The sequence below is a fragment of the Gorilla gorilla genome, chromosome 1 (genome assembly GCF_029281585.2).
Source record: "Gorilla gorilla gorilla isolate KB3781 chromosome 1, NHGRI_mGorGor1-v2.1_pri, whole genome shotgun sequence".
NCBI lineage: Eukaryota > Metazoa > Chordata > Mammalia > Primates > Hominidae > Gorilla > Gorilla gorilla.
Window position 1 is genome coordinate 89117812 of NC_073224.2, and position 21541 is coordinate 89139352.

A 21541-nucleotide genomic window follows, 5' to 3' on the forward strand; every position below is an offset into this window, starting at 1 on the left:
ATACCTAGGTCATACTCAGATCTGTGTTCTGAGCACAGATCTCTTAGAATACTTAACCAAACTGTTTCAATCACTTGTTATCATTCTGACTGTCTTACTAGACTGCAAGCTCCCTGAGGGCAGGATCCAAGTTTTATTACCTTTTGTGTCCAGAATTCCCAGCACAGAATCTGACACAGTGGGCACTTACTAAATATTTATTAAGCAAGCGAGTGACTGATTGCTTCTCCTCCCAAACTCAGGCCACTCTTGCTCAGGACTTCAAGGGATTTCCTAGAGGACCAGCCCATCATTCTCTAGAGTTCAGCCCAAACCCTCTGGTGTTCTGCCACCACCCCTGACTGGTGGGTGAGATTCTTGGTGTCCTGGTGTCCCCGGGCTCACTGTTGCCCGCACCCCATCACTGGTGTGTAACTTCCCCCTATCTGCAGCTGCTCCAGCGGGAACTACCATATGATTGCTTCATTTCCAGGGGGTCCACACCCCTTTCCTGTGCTCCCCTCCTGTCCGCTCCCTGCTGGTGGAGGGGGAACCACAGGACTTGCTGGAAGGCACTGGGAGGAAAGGGCTCTTTGCTAAACCGGCTTAGTGGAGGGCTCTCACCTCACGTCTCATACCTGGCACATCTCGCTGAGCCTGCAATTGTACGCACCAGGTACATACAGTGAGTCTTTGCAAAAGGAAGGAAGGCCAGGGCTGATTTGGCAATGCTTGTCAAGAGACACTCATATCCTTTGACCTAATAATTCCACTCCTGGGAATTGCTTCCAGAGAAATAATTCAAAAGAAGAAAACGGATACATGTACTGTTTATAGCTATGTTATTTGTAATAAGGAGAAAGTAAAAGCAAATGCCGTGTTCCAAAATAGAAAAATGATTAAATAATTATGATATATTTGTATAACAGAGTGTCATGAAGACATTTACAATGAAAATATGACTATGAGGAACAAGAATACTGACCTGGAAATAATGTTAAGAGAAAAGATAGAGTACAGAGTTGTATATACACTGATTACAATTATGTAAGAATTATGCATTTGGCTAAAACTAATAAAGATGTGGAAAATTCGAAGTAGTTATATTATGCAGGATTGTCTTTTTATTCCAACTTTAAAAAATAATAAAAGGAATATAACTGAGGATTTCAAGGAACAAAAAAAAGAAAAAGAAAATAGTTGTGTTAAGATGATGAATTTTAAATCTTAAAATATTTAAGATTAGCTTAATTTTAGCAAATTAATATTTTAAAACAAAGTGACTAGAAACTAGAGAAAATGTCCTGACCAGTCCTAGGGTTTTCTAGAAAGAATTTTTATTGGTTGTGGTCTTATCGTTGTTTTGTTTTATTTTATTTTTGATATAGGGTCTTACTCTGTCACCCAGGCTGGAGTGCAGTGATGTGATCACAGATCACTGCAGCCTCCATCTCCCAGGCTCAAGCAATCCTCCTGCCTCAGCCTCCTGAATAGCTGGGACTACAGGTGCACCACCATGCACTGCTTTTATTTTATTTAATTAATTAATTTAGTTAGTTATTTTAGAGATGAGGTCTCACTATGTTGCCCAGGCTGGTCTTGAACTTCTAGGCTCAAGCAATTCTCCTGCCTTAGCCTCCTGAATAACTGGGACTACAGGCAGACCACCATGCACTGCTATTTTTTTTTTGTAGCGATGGGGTCTTACTATGTTGCCCGGGCTGATCTTGAACTCCTGGGCTCAAGTAGTCCACCCTGCCTCAGCCTTCAAAGTGCTGAGATTACAGGTGTGAGCCACCGTGCTTGGCCCCTTGTTTTAAAAATAAGAACATGCCTCATGCAGGCCTTGCTGTGGGTTATAAATTGCTTGCTGTGGAACCTGCAGCCTGATTAACACTAAAAGCACTTAAAGACATGTGCGTAATGGACAAGTAATTCTGTTGCCTCTACGCCCTTCTCTCTCTCTTTTTTTTTTTTTTTGAGATGGAGTTTCACTCTTTTTGCCCAGGCTGGAATGCAATGGTATGATCTCGGCTCACTGCAACCTCTGCCTCCCGGGTTTAAGAGATTCTCCTGCCACAGCCTCCCAAGTAGCTGGGATTACAGGCATGCACCACCATGCCAGGCTAACTTTTGTATTTTTAGTAGAGATGGGGTTTCACCATGTTGGTCAGGCTGGTCTCAAACTCCTGGCCTCAGGTGATCCACCCTCCTTGTCCTCCCAAAGTGCTGGGATTACAGGCATGAGCCACCGCAGTGGCCTCTACCTGCTTCTCTACCTGGCTACCACTACCCCAGCTTTTGGGCGATGCCCCGGAAGTTCTGAGGATCCTATTTCTCTTGAGGCATCCATTCCCTGAGCTTGAGAAAGAGCTCTGGAAAGGAGGGGGTCACACAAAGGAGAGTCCTGGGGATGACGCCTAGGCAGGATTAGAAACTCGAGCATCAGGACAATAGCTAATGCATGTGGGGCTTAAAACCTAGATGATGGGTTGATAGATGCAGCAAACCACCATGGCACATGTATACCTATGTTACAAACCTGCACGCATGTATCCCGGAACTTAAAGTAATATAAAAAGAAAAAGAAAAAGAAAAAAACTCTAAGTCTCACACAAAATTGAGTCTTTCTACTTTTTTTTTTTTTTTTTTTTTTAGAAAAGTGTTAGCTTATGGTCGGCTATAACTCCCAAGCCCTCTTTTACTGTCCTTAGTCGTCCTGGCATTCCTCAAATGTGAGGGCTGTCCCGAGCTGTCTTTGGCCTGCTTCTCTCCTTATAGCCGCTGCTCACCACCCAGGCCTGCGGTGAACCACTGCTGCGCGAATGACCACCCAGCTGCGCCTTGGCCCAAAGCCCTCCAAACTCCACTTCGGAATTTCCAACAGGGTGTCCTGTCAATGCCTCAACCAAAACTCAGCCTCTTCCACACCCCCCAACCAGTAAAATTCTCCATGGTCCTAGATGGAAAACGCAGTCATTCTGATCACTTTCTCTCTAACTCTGCCCCTGTGACAGTCTCCAACCAAATACCAAATCTGCACTGTGGATTCTTCCCGCAGTTGGTTTCGCAGCTTCATTGCCTTTCCATTCTAAAGGCCACCTCTCACCGCTGCCTTGGCCTCTCAACTGGTATTTCGGCTTCTAGATTAATTAATGGCCCTCCAGTGCTCCTTCCATCCCTTCCATCCCGTGAGCCCCACTCTGCAAGGACCTTCATGACAGACTGAGGGAAGCAGGCAGCATCAGTGCTGTCTCCCTAATGTGTGCACCACCTCACTGCATCCAGTCCTTCCAACAGTGTTTACCCACCCTCTCCCCATCTGCTGTGCACACACATGTGCACCCACACCCACACATGTGGGTTAAGAGGTCTTCCACTCTAGTCACTTAGGGCACTCACAGTTCCCCGTGGGCATCCTTCATTTCTTCTCATCACACTAGCTTCTCACCACCATCCCCTTCTTTGCGCCTTCATTATTACCACCTGTTTAAAAAAATTCTTCCTAGTTTTTGGTGGCCACTCTGATGTCACCCTCTCCCAATAAGCCTTCTTCAATTGAACAAGTTGAGAATGTTCTTTCTCTGTGAAATTCCCCAGCCTCATGGTCTTGTTGCTTATAGAACACTTTAGCATGTCCTGTGCCCTGCTTTATCTGGGGACACATCTTATCTCTTGGCACCACCACTACTAAACCTCCAGCTTATTGAGACACTGTCTTTATATTTTACTCCCTCCAGGAATCCAGACAGCATCTGTCATACAGTAGGCCCAATAAATATTTGTGGAACAAATGCATGCGTATTTCCAAGCCAGGTCTGTCCTATGCTAGTGCATGAAATTTTCCTAAAGTTAAGCAGAGGATTTTACATTCATCCCTGTTTAATTTTATTATGTTGGTTTTGGCCCAGCATCCCATCCTATATAAATCATTTTGAACTTGAATATGTCACGTAGCATATTAACTACCCCAGCTGTGGGTCATCTGGATTCTTTCTATTTTTCATCCAAGTCATTAACAAAAATGTTTAATAATCAGGGCCAAGGATAGAGCCCCGTGGCCTGCCACTGGAGACTTTCTTCAGGAAAGACCTGGGGTCCTTAATCAAAATACTTTGGGCAAGGTACTTCAACCTGCACTGAATACATCTTGTCAAAAAATCCTTTGTAATACAAGTAATGTGACCACGTGAGAAATCAGAATACCCTTGTTGGCATAGGAAAGCACTCAATTCCTTAAGCCCAGTTGGAAAGATCAGGACTGATGTCAGATTAGACAGGGAGAGGGGCTCTGTTCTGAACGCTTAGCCTCTTACTGTCCAATCCCTGCAGCTGTTTTAGCAGTCTCCGAATCCCACCCTGTTCAGCTCCCTAGGCAGGGGCCTCCCCACAGAGGTGTGAAAGGTAAGGAATTGTCAGGGTACAGGCAACCCAGGTATGTGGGGGGAGGAAGTGGAAGGGAAGTTCTACTCCAGACTGCTCTCCTTCCCATTTCCTACCTCCTCATTTCATTGATCTACCAGGGTGAACCCAAAAAATACACTTGCCATCTGCTCTCCTTCCCTCCCTTTCTTTGAAATGTATGTATGTATGTATGTATGTATGTATGTATGTATGTATGTATGTATGTATTTCTTTTTTGAGACAGAGTTTCACTCTTGTTGCCCAGGCTGGAGTGCAATGGTGCGATCTTGGCTCACTGCAACTTCTGCCTCCCGGGTTCAAGCAATTCTCCTGTCTCAGCCTCCCGAGTAGCTGGGATTATAGGCGCATGCCACCCAGCTAATTTTGTATTTTCAGTAGAGAAAGGGTTTCTCCATGTTGGTCAGGCTGGTCTCAAACTCCTGATCTCAGGTGATCGGCCTGCCTCAGCCTCCCAAAGTGCTGAAATTACAGACGTGAGCCACCGTGCCCAGCCAAAATGTATTTCTTGAGCCAAGGAGACTGACTCCCTTTTTCTTGCAGGTCTTGGCTGCCCGTGAGCCTGACACTTGGATTTGCTATTCTATGCCCAAGGCTCCCCTAGTCTCCCAGGTTCTAGTATGGATTTATGTGGGATACTGTTCCAGCATTGCCCCCAAGACCCAGCCTCCTACAGAAGCCCAGAGAGATTTACCGGCAGTTTTGCATGCAGGATGCAGTAACCACCCCTCTGTCAAACTCTCAGGCTGGAGGAGAACTTCAGATGTCCTCTTGTCCATCCCGTGTCCCAGTCAGAGCTGCACCAAAAGCGCAGGAGGCTGTTCTCTTCTAAATGATTATAAAAGCCTCTTTCCTTAATCAATAAACGATTACATCACACCTAATATGTGCGACGCACTAAGCACTTTACACAACCACCGACTCATTCACACCTCACAACAACCCTAGCAGGCAGGTGTTATCATTATTTCCATTTTACAAATGGAAAAACCAAGCCATGGAGAGGTCGCAAGCTAGTAAATGGCAAAGTCAAACTCAAACCCAGCCATATGGCTCTCTGTGCTCTTAGCCCTTAAGCCATTGCACTGCCTCCCCATGAGGCATATGAAGCCTGCATTCCTGCATCTACTCACAGGATGTGTTGGACATACATTATGCTCATCATTGGATGTTAGGACCTATGATGGGGATTTGCAGAGCTTACAGTTTAGCTGAACAGATACGGGAAAGTACTTTGAAAATAAAGTGTGGTAGAAGTGTAAAGTATTTTTCCTATTACTGTTGCACAGCTTAAAACCTCCTTTATGCTATAAAAAGCCTCTTTGTCCTATATTGGAAAGGTTCACTTTGCTCATGTGCACCAATGTCACCCTCTTTGCCTTCCCTTCTCCCACCTTCCACTAGGCACAGAGAGCGCCAGTGCTTTCTTACAGAAGACACACTCAGGGTTGTTACAATTTTTCACAATATCAGTTTAATAAATACTAATAACACCACCACCATGCATTTGTGAAATAATTGAACGCTTCAAGGTACTTTCATAAGATATTTATTACATGCATAATCTTACTTCCTTTTCAAAATAACCTTGGAAGGTAGGTAAAGCAGGTATCGGTTTTACAGAGCATGGAACTGACCGGGATCCTGAGGCTGGTAACTGACCCTGAATCTAAAACCCAGGATTGATGGTCTTTCTCTGTATGGCATCCCCCTTGATCTACTACAAATTCAATAATCAGGCAAAGAAAGCCTTAAGGGAGCAGAGGTCTGTCTGTTGCTACCATTTCTTCAAATTCTACTGCCTAATTCCAATGTTACTCACAGGCTGACTTTCACCAGCTCCTTCCTTAGGGACAAAAGGTAGGGCTTATGTACAAGGCTTATGGGAAAGAATGGTGATTCTAAGTGTTATATAACTGCATGTAGAAAAAAGACATAGATTCCCTTTCACCAAGGGGGAGTGCATTCCAATCAAAAGGCATAGACAATTCCATGCTGCTCACATAGTCACAAAGACGTCCACCTCCCAAGAGCCACCTAGGCTATAAGTTGCAACTCCTGGTGGCATGCTCCATGGAATTGGCTGTTCCAGGACTAAGAGGCTTGAGAAACAGTCTAAACAGATGCCCTTAACGCTTATGTTTATATTTCTCTGATATATTTTCCTGCATATCTGCACCCCTAGCTTCTCGTTGAAACCTACTTGCCTCTCTCAATCACCCCCAAAGCATGAAGAACAGCAGACATCATTGAAAACATTATTTGTGCTTATGAAGCAGTTTTCATTGCAATCTGCAAGAACATCTCCGACCACAAAAGCTGTGTATGACTCAAGCGAATGAGCCCTGAGTGGTGCAGATAAACGCTTTCTCCCTCGGCTTTCCCCCTCTTGTCAGCCTGAAAGACACAGTCTTACTTCCAGACACAGCTCAAAGATCGTCTGCTTTGTGAAGGCTTCTAAGACTCTATCAGGCCACTAACAATGTTTGTGAAGTACTTCTAGCTCTCATCATTTGGAGGCCATGAGAGGATGGTACTTCCTGCCCCTATGGTTAAGTGGAGCCACGTGGATAGTTAGGAACCTTCCAAAAGAGAGCATTTAATGGCCAGCGTGAGTCTTCCAGAACTTTCCTTCCTTCTGCCATGACAACAAGCAAAGGGGTAGCTGCTCCCACAGCTTAGGTCTCAGAGGGAGGACAAGAAATGAGCCAGAGCAGAGCCCCCAGCCAACCCTCAATGCACTTGCAGCAGGGGTGAAAAGTAAACCTTTGTTGTTTTCAGCCACTAAGATTGTGGCATGGTTACAGCAACACTAGCCTGTCCTGTTATTTATGCAACAGGACTGTTTACTCACTGCCTTTTCAGAGCCAATCACACTGTTTTGTAATTACTTCTTTCATTTATGTCCCCTCTTTACCTTCAGACTGTATGACTCTTGAGGGCAAGGATTGTGTCTTGTTCTTATTTTTTTGAGACAGAGTTTCACTCTTGTTGACCAGGCTGGAGTGCAATGGCGCGATCTCGGCTCACCGCAACCTTCGCCTCCCAGGTTCAAGCGATTCTCCTGCCTCAGCCTCCTGAGTATCTGGGATTACAGGCATGCACCACCACGCCCGGCTAATTTTGTACTTTTAGTAGAGATGGGGTTTCTTCATGTTGGTCAGGGTGGTCTCAAACTCCCGACCTTCTGTGATCCACCTGCCTCGGCCTCCCAAAGTGCTGAGATCACAGGAGTGAGCCATTGCACCCGGCCAGGATTGGTCTTATTAATTTGCATTTGGTAGCGTCTTGGTGCATCTCTAAATAAATGAATGAAGGGATTAATGAAAGAATAAGATATTTAAGAATAGGATTTTATAATCTTGCTAGGCATGATCCTTTACAATGGTGGTGGTGATCCTAGATAATCTTGAGTGGCTCTTCCCAGCCTGCTTACACCATAGCTATCTCCCTGAAAAGTGACCAGATGAGTTGGGGGTGATCCTCATGGCTTCATGGAAATGCTCCATAGCGGCCTGGAGACAGACTTCCCCTCCCAACTGCAGCTCTCTGAACAGAGAATTATAGCTCAGACCCAGGCACTAGGGGTATGGATGACACAGCTGCATATACGGGCTACCTAAGAGGCAGGAAATTAGTCACACAACAGGTGTCAATAAATACTCCTTGGTAATTTGCAGCCAAGGCACTAGTGGGGGCTTGGGGGGTGGTTATAATATAGCTTAACAATAACCCAGGATTCACTCCTCCAATCCCCAAGTCCTTTACCTTTATATGGATAGCATGTTGCCTGCGATAGTGGGGTGAATGGTGACCCCCTAAAAGATATGATAACTTCCTGGACAGGCACAGTGTTTAATGCCTGTAATCCCAGCGCTTCAGGAGGCTGTGGTGGGAGGATCACTTGAGCCCAAGAGTTCAAGACCAGTCTGGGCAACATAGTGAGACCTCGTCTCTACTAAAAATACAAAAATTACCTGGGCATGGTGGTGCACGCCTATAGTCCCAGCTACTCAGGAGGATGTGGTGAGAGGATCACTTAAGCCCTGGAAGGTTGAGGCTGCAGTGAGCCATGATTGTGCCACTGCACTGCAGCCTGGGCAACAGAGCAAGACCCTGTCTTGAGGAGGAAAAAAAAAAGATATGCTCACTTCCTAATCCGTGGAACCTGTGAATGTTACCTTATGTGCAAAAACAGTCTTAGCAGAGGTAGTTACCAATTTTGAGATGAAGAGATCATCCTGGATTATCAACGTAGGTCCTGATCCAATGACACAGGTCCTTATAAGAGACACACAGAGGAGAAGGTGTGGCAAAGATGAGGCAAAGACTGGAATGATGCGGCCACAAGTCAAGGAAGCTGGCAACCACCAGGAGCCAAAAGAAACATGGAATGGAGCCGCCCCTCGAGCCTTAGTGGGGAACGAGGTCCTGCTGACACTCTGCTTTTAGACATCCGGCCTCCAGAACAATGAAAGGAGACGTTTCTGTTGTTTTGAGCCACCCAGTTTGTGGTAATCTGTTACGGCAGCAGCCCTCGCAAACTCATACACCTGCCAACTCCACTGGCATCAGATTCTCCACCTGGGCAGCACTTCCGCACTGTATAGCAGCCTGGAGTGCCAGGCATCTCTTTGAGTCTCCCATTTGTGTCCCCAAGGAAAACAAGCATTTGGAATCATCCTTGTTCTTCTCCTCTCCAGTACTTAAATTCAGGCCTTTGTGAGGGGATTCAGGCATGACTGGACAACAGGGGCCAAGGGGCTCCCCCAGAAAGACCCCTTGAGGGCATCGGAGAAAGTAAGCCTAGTAGAACAAGGTATGGCGCTGCAGCTAGGGTAGCTGGGCCCTCCTAGCCTCAGCTCTGGGTCTCCTGGCATTTGTTAAAACAATGAGAATGGGCCGGGCATTGTGGCTCATGCCTGTAATCCCAGCACTTTGGGAGGCCAAGGCAGGTGGATCACCTGAGGTCAGGAGTTCAAGACCAGCCTGGCCAACATGGTGAAACCCCGTCTCTATTAAAAAATACAAAAATTAGCTGAGCGCAGTGGCAGGCACCTGTAATCCCAGCTACTTGGGAGGCTGAAGCAGGAGAATCGTTTGAACCAGGGAGGTGGAGGTTGCAGTGAGCCGAGATTGCACCATTGCACTCCAGCCTGGGGGAGACAGAGCAAGACTCTGCCTCAAAACAAACAAACAAAGAAATAAAAACAATGAGCATGAAAATGGTTCTTCTCCCTACCCACCCTATCCCCACAGATAGTCGTGCTTGCTAGGGAAGACCTAGAGAGCTGAGCACCACTGTGTGGAGGACTTCAGAGAGCCAAGAAGACAATACACAAAAATGCAAAATCAATAAAGTCATTATACATGAGTTCATTTGAACACGCGGGTCAAAGGCGTCCTAGTGTGCTGGGAGTCAGAGGACCTTTTTGTTTGTTTGTTTGCTTTTGTTTTTGCTTTTTGTTTGTTTGTTTGTTTTGAGATGGAGTCTCCCTGTGTCACCCAGGCTGGAGTGCAGTGGCGTGACCTCCGCTCACTGCAACCTCCACTTCCCAGGTTCACGCCATTCTCCTGCCTCCAGCCTCCGAAGTAGCTGGGACTGCAGGTGCCTGCCACCATGCCTGGCTAATTTCTTGTATTTTTAGTAGAGATGAGGTTTTATCGTGTTAGCCAGGATGGTCTCAATCTCCTGACCTCGTGATCCGCCTGCCTTGGCCTCCCAAAGAGCTGGGATTACAGGCATGAGCCACCGCCCCCGACCAGGACCTTGGTTTTAACTCTTGACTTGGCTACTAACTGACTTTAAGTACGACCATTGGTAAATCGCTTATGTTCAATTTCGTCATCTTTAAAATGAAGGGGATGGAAGAAATTGCTATGGTTCTTTCTTGCTCTCAAAACTCCAAAGCCCTAAAAATGAATTTGGAAAAATCTTCCTGTCTTGCTTTAGGTGTGGGCACCAGTTTCACCCAGAGACACAACTGGGGCCTTTCAGAAGTCTTTTAGCTGTGCAGAGGAGGGCTCGGAGTAAACCTGTGCCAGGCCTTACAAGCGCCAAGCCTTGAGCTGGCTGGCCTCCACCACAGCCTGGCCTGAGCTGGAGGAAGACTGGCCAGGCTGAGGGGCATGTTGTCTCACCGAGAGCCCACACAGGTGCTGTGGGGGAAGCCAGAGTTTCTCCAGAGCAAGAGGAAGAACAGGGACAGGATCCCACCAGCTAGGGTAGGTTCAAATGTTAGAAGGTTGGTAATTACCTTCTAGACCCTGGGCACATCATTTAAGCATCTCAAAGCCTCAGCATCCTTTCCTAGAAGACTAACATAATATGACTTTATGAAGATTAAAAGAAATAAATCTGTGCACAGCATCTATATATAGTAGGCATTCAACAAGTGGTAGTAATTACCATGACAACAAGCTTTAGGTCTCTCCCACACTGACATCGGTGTGGCTGCTCAGAAATGAATTTCCCATTATTCATCAAAACATATCTGTAAAGGATGACAAGCCAGGAACCTGAATCCTGGGAATGTGCTTCAGAGATGGAGGTCGTGGTGGGCAGCCCAGAAGGGTGGGGAAAGCGTACATTTAGCTCACGCATTGGGAATGAACTATTGAAGGTGGAGGGTCTAGCGGGGAGGCTCAGAGGAGGCCCAAAGCCTGCTGCGGCACATTGTGAGATGCAAATTCTCTGTGACCTGTGGCGTGGATGCTGGATTGTGCAATAGCAGCCACAAGGCCCAGCGGCACTGCTTACTGGGTTTGGGCTGATGCATGTGGTTGGCTGCTGCTCTACAGTCCACCCTGGTGCATCCCTTGTCTGCCTCTGGGCAAGCAGGAGAAACGCTGACTTTTCAGGGGGTGTACAGGAAGTGTGGCCATAGTGGAAGGAATGAGCGGGGCTGCAGGTGGAAGTGTGAGTGGGAACAGAAGGGGTGTGTGTGTGTGTGTGTGGTCTATTCCTAGAGCCCTCTTTCTGTCAGAGAAGTTAGGAGGACTTGGGGTGGCTTTTTGGTGAGCTTGACCAAAGGCATTCCCTCAGGACCTGGAGCCTATTTCAAATCAACTTCTCTAGCGGGAGCCTTTGGGGCAGGCCCCAGGCAGGCACGTGCTGCCATTAGATTGAGGTCTCCTGTGTGTTCTGCACCCTAGGGCTGCCAGGAGGTGGGGGAAGAGCAGCACTTGTGGAGGAATCCCCAGCACAGGAAGCTAGTTTTCTCTACCTTGTATTAGAGGAGCTTTTGAACGCCCACATACCTTAGAACTTATCAAGATTCTATCTTGCATGTTTTTATGTCATGTCATTTGGGTATATCTTGTTTCCCCAAATAGAATGAGTTCCTTTTAGGGCAGGAACTGCAACTTACACTTCCTGTACTCCCCATCTAGTCCTCAAATATCTTTATCTTGCTTTATCCTCCAGGAATGAACTACTTATTATTTCCCATGCACACCGTGCTGTTTCTTGCACCAGTAGCTTTGCTCTTGTCACTCTTTCTGATTGGAATGCTCTTCCCAATTTTCTGCCCTTGGTTAACTCTTACTCACCCCTCAAGATTCAACTCAGAAATTATTTTTAGCAGGAAGCCCTCCCTGAGCCCCAGGCTGATGCTCCTCCTCTGTGGGTGTAAGCTCTCATCCCTACTCTGCAATAATCTGTTTAGGTGTTTGTCTCCCCTCTTGGACTGCAAGTTCTTCAAGGGTCAGCAAGCTGGTAGATACGTACCCCTTTAGATCTGCAGTGCCTGGCAGGCAGTAAGGGCTCAGTGTGTGCTTACTGAATCTAACTAAAAAGCTAGTGCATGGGCCAGGCGTGGTGGCCTGTAATACCAGCACTTTGGGAGGCTGAGGTGGGTGGATTACCTGAGGTCAGGAGTTCAAGACCAGCCTGACCAGCATGGTGAAACCTCATCTCTACTAAAAACACAAAATTAGCCAAGTGTGGTGGTGCATGCCTGTAATCCCAGCTACTTGGGAGGCTGAGGCAGGAGAATTGCCTGAACCCGGAGGAGGTTGCAGTGAGCTGAGATTGTGCCATTGCACTCTAGCCTGGGCAACAAGAGCAAAACTCCGTCTAAAAACAAACAAACAAACAAAAAAAAAAAAACAAAAAGAAGCTAGTGCATGGCATGCTGTGAATCATTAATGATTAATTATAAAAGATTCAGCCTGGGAAAGAGTAGTGACTGCTACCTCGAGGCCAGGAGGTTGGCCCTGACATGGTACAAACAGGTTCAAAACAAAGGGCTGGAGACATCTATGATGCTGACTCAAATTTTTGGCTGGGGATAATGTCTGTTCCAATGTCCAGAATTTCTCAGTGCCCCCACCTGACCGCTCTAGCTTGGAGGCTTCTAATACTATTCATTAAGGATATGCTCTAATGGCATCTCAGAGGGGTCTCTTACAGAGGTAAGGGCCCTGCACCTCTCTTAGGGACTCATTGGGATTTGGAATTGCACTGGCTGGAGGCCCTTCCCATGGAATAGGATTTGATCCATCCAAATAAATGGCTCTACAGGGTGAGCCTCATGGGCTTAGCCATCTGTTTGCACAATTCCCAGGAGATGAGTATTCAGGAAGCTCCAAAGGAAAAAAACGGGAGGCTGACTGCCCAGAAGACCAAAGAACCAGGACAGTGTTCATTCGGGTCTGGCTCTGGTGATGAGCTTCAGGAGATTCCTAGGGCAATCCTGTTGATAGTGGCAACTCAGTGTTCATCCTGTGTCCGAAGCATTACTGAAACTTTGCTACTACAAGAACCATCCTTCTGTCTTGTGAAGGCTTGGGTTGAACTACTCCCCAGGTAAGAGAAAAATTGCAAGCTGTTGGCTTTCCAAAAGTCCAATAGTGCCTAAATCCTCAAGATACCTCTTGGTGAGTTGGTTTATCCCCTTACCATATGGCAGAGGGCAGTTAAAGATTGTTTTATTTCGCCCAGAGCTCTGAGATTTTTAGATTCTAATGAGTTGAATAGGGTTGGTCAGGCTGGCTCCACAGACTTAAATATTATTACTGGAGAAAAGCGGAGCTGCCTTCAGATTTCTCTGGAACCAAAATGCTTTCTCTTGCGGCCCTGATAAGATTACCGGGCTGCTGAGCCGCCAGTGTTCAGATTTCCCACGGAACCGCGCGCGCCAAGCTCTGGCTCGCAGTGCTGTGAGGAGCCACGCTGCGGATCAGGCTCTGAAACCCGACTCCGTTCCAGGAATGCACACTCACCCCCTCCTGTGATAGGGCCTGGGCTGGGCCCTTAGAGTCTCACTCCCCAAATTCCCCCCGTCGTCGCAGTCCAACAAATGGAAGATGTCTGCTGAGTGGGGGCCAGTGTGACGGTGAGGGTCCCACAGAGCACGCGGGAGCCAGAGAGGAATGTGGGGTATTTGGGCATGCCACAAGTCCACCGAGCCAAACTCTAGCTTCAGAGGCTGTGCAATTCCTAATTACGGCCCATCAGCTCCAACCAGCAGCCAACATATGGCTCAGTGAGAGGGTGGGTGGGTCAAAAAACAGCGAGGCTGTGGGTGTTTCTCCTAGTGTTTCGCGGTGAAATATCAAAATAATCTTTTTAAGATTTGGATTCGTTACATGTTTCTCTTCTATCTCCTAGTCCCATAATTTTAAAAAATGTGGTAGAAAATGTTTACTGAAGTAAAAAGATATGGATGAAAAAGTAGGTCACAAAACAAACACATTATATACACCAATATGTACACACACACACACACACACACACACACTCTCATCATAGTAATACTGACAGTCTGTGAGAATGTAAAGACATGAGAGCTCCATAATTTTTAAGTAACATTTAAAATACAAGATCTGGTATGTAATAAGGGCCCAATAAATACTGAGTAGGTCCATGAATGACAAATAATATCTGGGAATGATTTGCAGTTACCCCAGAGAAAAGGATTCATTTATTGTCTCCACCTAAGTTAGAAATTTATGATTTTTTTTTCAGTGCCATGATGTGCCTACAATTTAGTTGAACAAACAAGGGATTTAGTCAGCGAAAATTATACTTTTTTTCAAGTGCCCTCAGGCTATTGGCAGTGCACACAATTTATATTTAAGTGACTAACAATATTAATGTAAATGTGACATCCTACGCCTCCAGCTCCTTCTTTACACACCTCTGTCCTCTGGGTTCCTATCCACAATAGCATTACCTATTATCTCTTCTAGAGGAGAATCACATTTGTATCATAACAGGTTTGTATTTCTTAGGGAGTGGTGGACATTCTGCTTATCTAAACACTGCTTGTTAAAAAAAACCCCTGATCTTCCTTCCCTCTTCAATATTTGCTCATGCAACAAGCCTTTCTTGGTGCCCATTAGGCTCTAAATATATAAGACATGGCCCCTGCCCTCAAGGAGCCTTCCGGGGTGACAGTTAGGGAGGCTGACAGTTCCAGTTCTGCCTAGTGTTCTAATAGTGGCTTGAACAAAGTGCTCTGAGAGTGCTGTAGAGTCTGGGGGCTTCACAGAAGCCTTCCAGAGGTGGAGACGTTTGAGCTACAGACCGAGAGGGGAAGGAGTTCCCTATTTATGCTAATCATTTATCAAGCAAACTTTTATTGACAAATTATATGACTATATGCCAGGCACTGTGCTCATTCTGGAGACTCAAAGACCAATGAGACAATCTCTGCCTGCAAAAGGCTTTGTATGGAGCTGTAAAAGTTGGTACTGCCATTTTCCCTGGCACCATAGAGAACTTCACTCTTCTGGGCAGCTTGGTGATTTCTGACTTTCCTTCCAGCGCATGGTCTTTACTCTTTTCCATCTTCTCCATTCTTATTGTATCCTGAAGTCAGAATATACCTGTACTCGAAAAGATGCTTTCTCACCTGGTTCCCTTGCTCACTCCATGAAGTGGCATTTTTGCTGTATCATCCTGGCTACATCACTGCTGCCAGCTGCCTCAACACCTCTCAGAGTTTCCTACTGTCCATGGAGCAGAATCCAGGGCCATACAACTCTGGCCTTCAAGGGTTGCAGATGGCCTCTGCATGAATTAGAAAAAGCCACCCATTTGAGGCTCAACTAGGCAAGGAGATTTTGTATGAACAAAAAGTAACCTTTTCCTCCAAGTGACTTGGATTTCAGCTCCCACTCACTCACTTAGCTGGGCATCTAGTATACTCAGTGACCTTGGATTTATCTTATTACTTTCATTTTTTTCTGTTACTGCTTTCCTACCTTCCTTCCCAGCCAGCTGGACAAAGCTGGCATGTTCTCCCTGTGCCCATTCCTTATACCTTCTCCAACTTACCCACATCTTTCTTCCAGGGCTTCTTCTGAACCTAATCTAGTCTGAACTCCTGCAGAACTCATGATCTGCAGCAGTATTCAACTGGCATTTATGCATTTGAAGATTATATACATATGACAGGATATAGTCCCTTTATTGGGTTGTGAGCTTTTAAAAGGCAGGGATCAGATAGCATCCATACTTTGTTTATTCCACAGGGCTTTATGAGGGATGAAGACTGATGTTTTTGATAATGGTAACAGTGACTTTAAAAAAAGATCTCTCAAAGACTTCCAATAGGTACGTGAGCTTTAGAGAATGAATATTGAGTAACACTCGTTGGTCTGGTTTGGATTCCTAGTACTGAGAAGTAATATAACTTAATTTCTTTCCAGATACAGTAGCCCTTTCATGTCCCAAAACTGAGTTTCACCTCTCAAAAGAGGGTTTTACTCTGAGATTTTCAGAAACCCCCAAATCCAACTCCTGCATATCATGCTTCACCATGAAAAGTTTACTTCCTGGCTAAGAATGGTCACTTCCCTGGCCCCTAGATTTCCTCTTTACTTTCTTCACTAGCAGTTGCATGTTGTTTTTTTGTTTGTTTGTTTCGTTTTTGTTGTTTTTTGTTTTCCAGGCATTTGGACAAAGAAACTTCAAAAGCAGCCACTGTCCAACCAGCAAATTGATGCCCTGCAATAGACGCAGGGTGATTTGTCAGGCTTCTGGCTGGCTGAGCGATTCCTTCCCTGCGTCCCTCCCAAACCCTAGCACGGGAGTGATTTTGGTATCTTGGTGGAATCCTGCATAAGTTACTACACATCTCAATAAGGGAGGGCCTTCTCTTTTACTGCAATCCCCTCCACCCCCCAAGCCACACAGGAAGTTGCTCAGCTGATAGTTTCAGGGCTCTGCCATACACTATTCCTTCCTCATCTGAGGGGGGAGAAACTGCCTCTGTGGAAGGAGACCCTCCTTGTTTTCCTAGAACAAAGTTGACACTTGCATTTGGCCCTCCAGTAGCAACCTGCTTGAAGTCTAAGAGTTGCTTTTCTCTTATCTCCAATCCGTTTCTTCAAGAGGTTAGACAGGCCATACATCATAGTGAATCTGCAGCCTGGGGCCTAAGGCAGTTTGTACACTTCCAGAAGAGGGAAGCCACTTCTAAAACAATTTCTTAAGGAGACTTCACCCAACCCAAGAAGCTGGGTGTTGCCTGGGCCATTTCCCTCCTCTGTCCTGAAGCAGTGGCCAGCTCAGAGAGAACCCTGTTGTTTTGTGTTTGTGTGATCTTTGGGTGGATGTGTGCACACCACCTGCTGAGCTTCGCTGTGTGCGTGCCTCACCGCCAGCCCTAATCTGCTGGAGCTTCCTGGCCTTGCAAATGTTTCTGTGGAGGGTCCATATTAGACTCCAGTGGTTCTTGCAGTCTATAAAGTCTCCTTGAAGGTGATTCCCTGTTCCTTGAAGACAACTGGTTGGGCTGGATGCCTGAATACAGCTCCCTGACTTCTCTAAAGGACAAACTTATTGCCCCTTTAGAGAAGTCATGAAGCTTTGCCGGCAAGCACAGAGTCTAGCTTAGAAAACACAACCAGGGCCAGGAGTGGTGTGGCTCATGCTTGCAAATCCGGCACTTTGGGAGGCCAAGGCTTAGAGGATCACTTGAGCCCAGGAGTTCAAGACCAGCATCGGTAATATAGTGAGAACTTGTCTCTACAAAAAATTTTAAAACTAGCCAGGCATGGTGGTACACACCTGTAGTCCCAGCCACTTGGGAGGCTGAGGTGGGAGGATCCTTTGAGCCTGGGAGGCAGAGGTTGCACTGAGCTGAGATTGTGCCACTGCACTCCAGCCTGGGTAACAGAATGAGACCCTGTCTCAAAAGAAAAAAATAAAAAGACCACGAGGGCCCAGGCACAGAGCCTGGAGCGGGGAAGAGATAGCGGAGTTAACTGTGAATCCTGATTGCACTGACCACAGTCTAGTGAGCAACACAGGTTTCCTTTTGAATATGAGTGGGAATCACCTTTAAACTATATAACATTTGCATCTTCTCAAAAGCCCCAGGTCCTACTAAGATTGACTTAGGGCTACATATCAGGTCTCATTTTCAAGGAGGAAACACAGGGAAGCCCCAAGATGTGCAGAAGAGAGGGATGTGGGGAATACACCCAACCACTCCTCTGCTGAGGTTGGAACAGAACAAGGAAAGTCCCCAGACCTCCTCTCAGCAGGCAGAGAAGTGCGGGGCCTCCCTCTGGCAAAGCCTGCAGATGTGGCCAGCATACCTCCATACACACAGCTTCAGAGGCAGGGGTGTCCAAGGGAGTCTTAAGTTTTATCAGAAATAATGTCATTCGACTGACCAGTAAGGGGAGCTTTCAGAAAGTTATGGAAGAAGATGCGACAGACACAGGAAGGACTTCAGAAGCAAGAGGACAACTGGACTCTCTAAAATGCCACTCCGAAAGCGAAAAGGGAAGCCCACAGACCCACGAAGACGTGCTGGCCTCGTGTTGCCAGTTCTGTTTCTCTTTCAATACCCATCTCTTCAGATTCAAGGGCTTCTGCCTTCTTGCAGAGTTTTTGCTGACACGTTTACCCATTTACAAACCTTGGCTGCACCTAACTTTTTTTTTTTTTTTTTTTTTTTTTTTTTTTTTTAGCATTTAAGTTCCTAACCAAAATACCCGGGCCTCTAGGAAAGCCCTTTTCTCTCCCTCTGAGGTCTTTCCTTACCAACCCCAGCCTCCCAACCCGGGTGTCCTAGGTGGGACCAGGGACGATCCTTCGGAGTTGGTCAAGGAGGCGTCGGAACAGCAGGCATTTGCCCTTCTAGTTGGCAGCAGCGATGAGCCGCGTGCTCCATGCTCAGGGCAGGGGCAGCCGCCCGGGGAAGGGGCGCCCGATACACCGCTCACCGCTCAGCCCCGCGTCTCCCTCCGGGATCCTTTACCTCCATGTCCTTCAGGTGCCGACTCCGCGGCAGACGCACCCGCTCGCTCGGGCCGGAGCTCACGATCCCCGCTGTCCCCTCCGCTCCCGGCCGTGGCCAGTTTCGGGCTGCGGCGGGCACAGGGCGAGTGGGCGGCGGCGCGCGCCGGGCTGCGCTCGGCTGCGGGACTGCCCCGGCCGCGGGGGCCCTGCGCGAGAGAACGAGGAAGGAGGAGGAGGGAGGGAGGGAGGAAGGGGAGGGGAGGGTGGGGAGCGGGGAGGGAGGCCGACGATCAGGGTTTAAATTTAGACACAAATCTAAACAGATACTGTCCCTCCCAGGGCAGGACTCAAGAGCGGGAGCCACGACTCCATGTGCCCAAACATGGGGATGGGCAGCCGCCGGGCCCCTCTGTCTCGCGAAGTTTCTCAGGACCCTGGGCTTTGCCACGGTCTCAGTCCTTCTCAACGTCTCCCTCCCTTAATGCGCCTTCTTTCTTTTTCCTGTCCCTTCAAGAATTAGAGTGGTCCTTTAATTCTTTTTGTTTCCTCTCTTTTCGATTTCCTTCTTTTGTGTCCATCCTTCCTGCTTTCCTTCTTCCTCTCCCTCTTCTTAAAATTGCATTACTGTCATACCTGGTTTCCCTGCAGTTCTTGGGTGGAGTTCGAGGACCCTCCCTGGTGGAAGGCGTTTGTGTTCTACCAAAAGAGGAGCCCTTCTGACCGAGGCTTCAGAGCTCAGCGTGGCGCCGACGGGAACCACCTTTCCCTTCTCACCTCTTTTCCTCTCCACCTTCCAGGAAACCACTATCTATCCATCTATCCATCTATCATCTGTATACGAGGAGAAGGAGGAGGAGGAGGAAAATCAGGAATCCACGCAAAGTTTTCCAAGCTCCCTGAAGTGGTAAATCTTTTCTTCAAACCTTGCTTTGACTGATGCATTCGGTTTTGTGGGAATTTTGGCTCCCACAAGCTGCTTGCTAAAGGGCTTCGTCTCCATTCCTGTTAAATATAGTAAAGGGCAAGATGCTCAACATCTGATTCCCATAGGGCCCAGCATAGCAACCTTCCTTTAGGGCCATCCCGGCTGGGCAGCAGAGACCGCGTGGGAGGGATTCGGGGACTGGAATCTGCACCAGGGTCACTCCCTGGTACCCGGATCCCGGCCCCCTTCAGACCCTTCGGCAGAGAGAAACAGGAAAATGCCTTCAGAGACCTGTGAGTGCCAGGGTATTGGCTGGGTATATGACGCCTCTGGGTTATCCCACAGCATTCTCACCCGCCCAACCCCAGCTCAACCAGGGGAGGGGAGCCCCATCAGAGGTGGGCAATGGGACAGGTGATGGTGAGCGCTGTGAAGAGACATGTGGAGAAACAGTAGAGAAAAAAGGCTGAGAGTCTGCTCCTGCTACAAAGACTACCCTGATTCTGGTTATCCCGGCACCATCTTTGCACTTCCAGGCACTTAGATTGCTGCTTTGGGTACCAGTCTTAGAAATATGGCCTCCTTCCTGTCCTAGAACTTTCTAAGGCCCAACTTTCTAAAACACTGGCAGCCCTAATGCCAGAGTGGCTTCTAGTTCTTTAGCTTAGCTAAGCATAGAGGAAGACCCCTGGTTTTAGGAACAGACAGATTGAGGGCTGAATTCCAGCTCTGCTACTTTCTAGCTGTATTTTTTAGACAAGTCACTTAACTGCTCTGATTCTCATTTTCCTCACCTATACAATGTAGTAGGCACTCTGCAAAAAGTGGCTGTTTTTATCATGCTTAGCCCCATGTACAAGCTTCAGATGAATAAGAGCCTGATATTTCTTTTATTTAGAGACAGGCACTCGGGGACCCAGTGAAAAGAGCCCTCACTCCCAGGAATTAATAGTGAGGCCCCTCCCAGTCCAGCCACATGGCTGCTCAGGTGAAGACTCTAGAGCAGAGTCGGCAGTAAGGAAGGGTATTTACTGGTAACCTGCAAGGCACACTTTTGCTTGTGCTTTTTTCCTTTCTTTTTAAAGGTGCAGGACATAGTGATGACTGCATAGTCTACTATCAGGTCTTCTAACTCTGCTCCACAGGGCCTTTTCCTTTCTCCCTCTACCTAGTCCTCCTTTGTGCTCAGAATGGGGCTGCCCCAGCACAGGTTTCTGGCTTCACAAACAGGAGGGCGGAAGTGCTTACCCAGAGGAAACCGTTAGGCCTAGATAACATCACAGTCACCCAAGGTGACTTGCAGCTGCTCCCCACGCCCTGCTCAGGCCTCCCTTGGCTGAGAACAGATGACCACAAAGCAAACAAGCTTGGCCTCCACCATGCTCCTGGGTCCCCAGTGCAGAGTTTAATGCTGCTCCAGAGCTATTTGGGCCCCAGACTGGGACTTCTCCTGAGGGAGGGGGTGGAAAACGGGGAGGGAGGGACCAAGAGGTAGCCCCAAGCTGTGTTTAGGCAGCCATGAGTAGGTGTGGTGTGTGTACTCCCCTTATCTTCTTCTTCTGTCCCTACAGAAGATCTCCAGGAGCCAGAATAGCAGTAACTCTGCTGATAAACACCCAGGTTTGCTGGGTTATCTGGGATTGTAACTGGCTGCTCTGGGGGCTGGGAGGAAACAACAGCCCAAGGGGAAGGGAAAGTGACTTTCCGAGGAGTTGGTTCCCCTCTCTCTCTGGAGGTCTGGCTGGCTAACACGGAACCACTTCCTTCACTCTACCCTGGGCCTTCCCCTTCATATATCCTGATAGCCAGAACCAGCCATGCAATAAGTAGAGGTCATCAGGTAACTAACAATAAAAACACCAGGCTGGGCTCATGCCTGTAATCCCAGAACTTTGGGAGGTGAGGCAGGTGGATCACAAGGTCAGGAGTTAGGGACCAGCCTGGCCAACATAGTGAAACCCCATCTCTACTAAAAAAATACAAAGATTAGCCGGGCATGGTGGCGTGTGCCT

At 47.4% G+C, this 21541-nt stretch overlaps 1 protein-coding gene across 2 annotated transcripts in view; it reads right to left on the reverse strand.

Annotated features, from left to right (window-relative positions):
- RCSD1 (RCSD domain containing 1) overlaps positions 1-19005 on the reverse strand; it is a 76145-nt gene extending 57140 nt beyond the window's left edge. Inside the window, exon 1 of one of the 2 annotated variants that reach the window (XM_019026221.4) lies at positions 18624-19005. In XM_019026221.4, the coding sequence (XP_018881766.4) occupies positions 18624-18629 (6 nt within the window). In that variant the 5' untranslated portion in view covers positions 18630-19005. The remainder of the gene's footprint in view (positions 1-18623) is intronic. The other variant, XM_019026225.4, reaches the window with a different exon arrangement.
- Positions 19006-21541: the final 2536 nt, after the last annotated feature.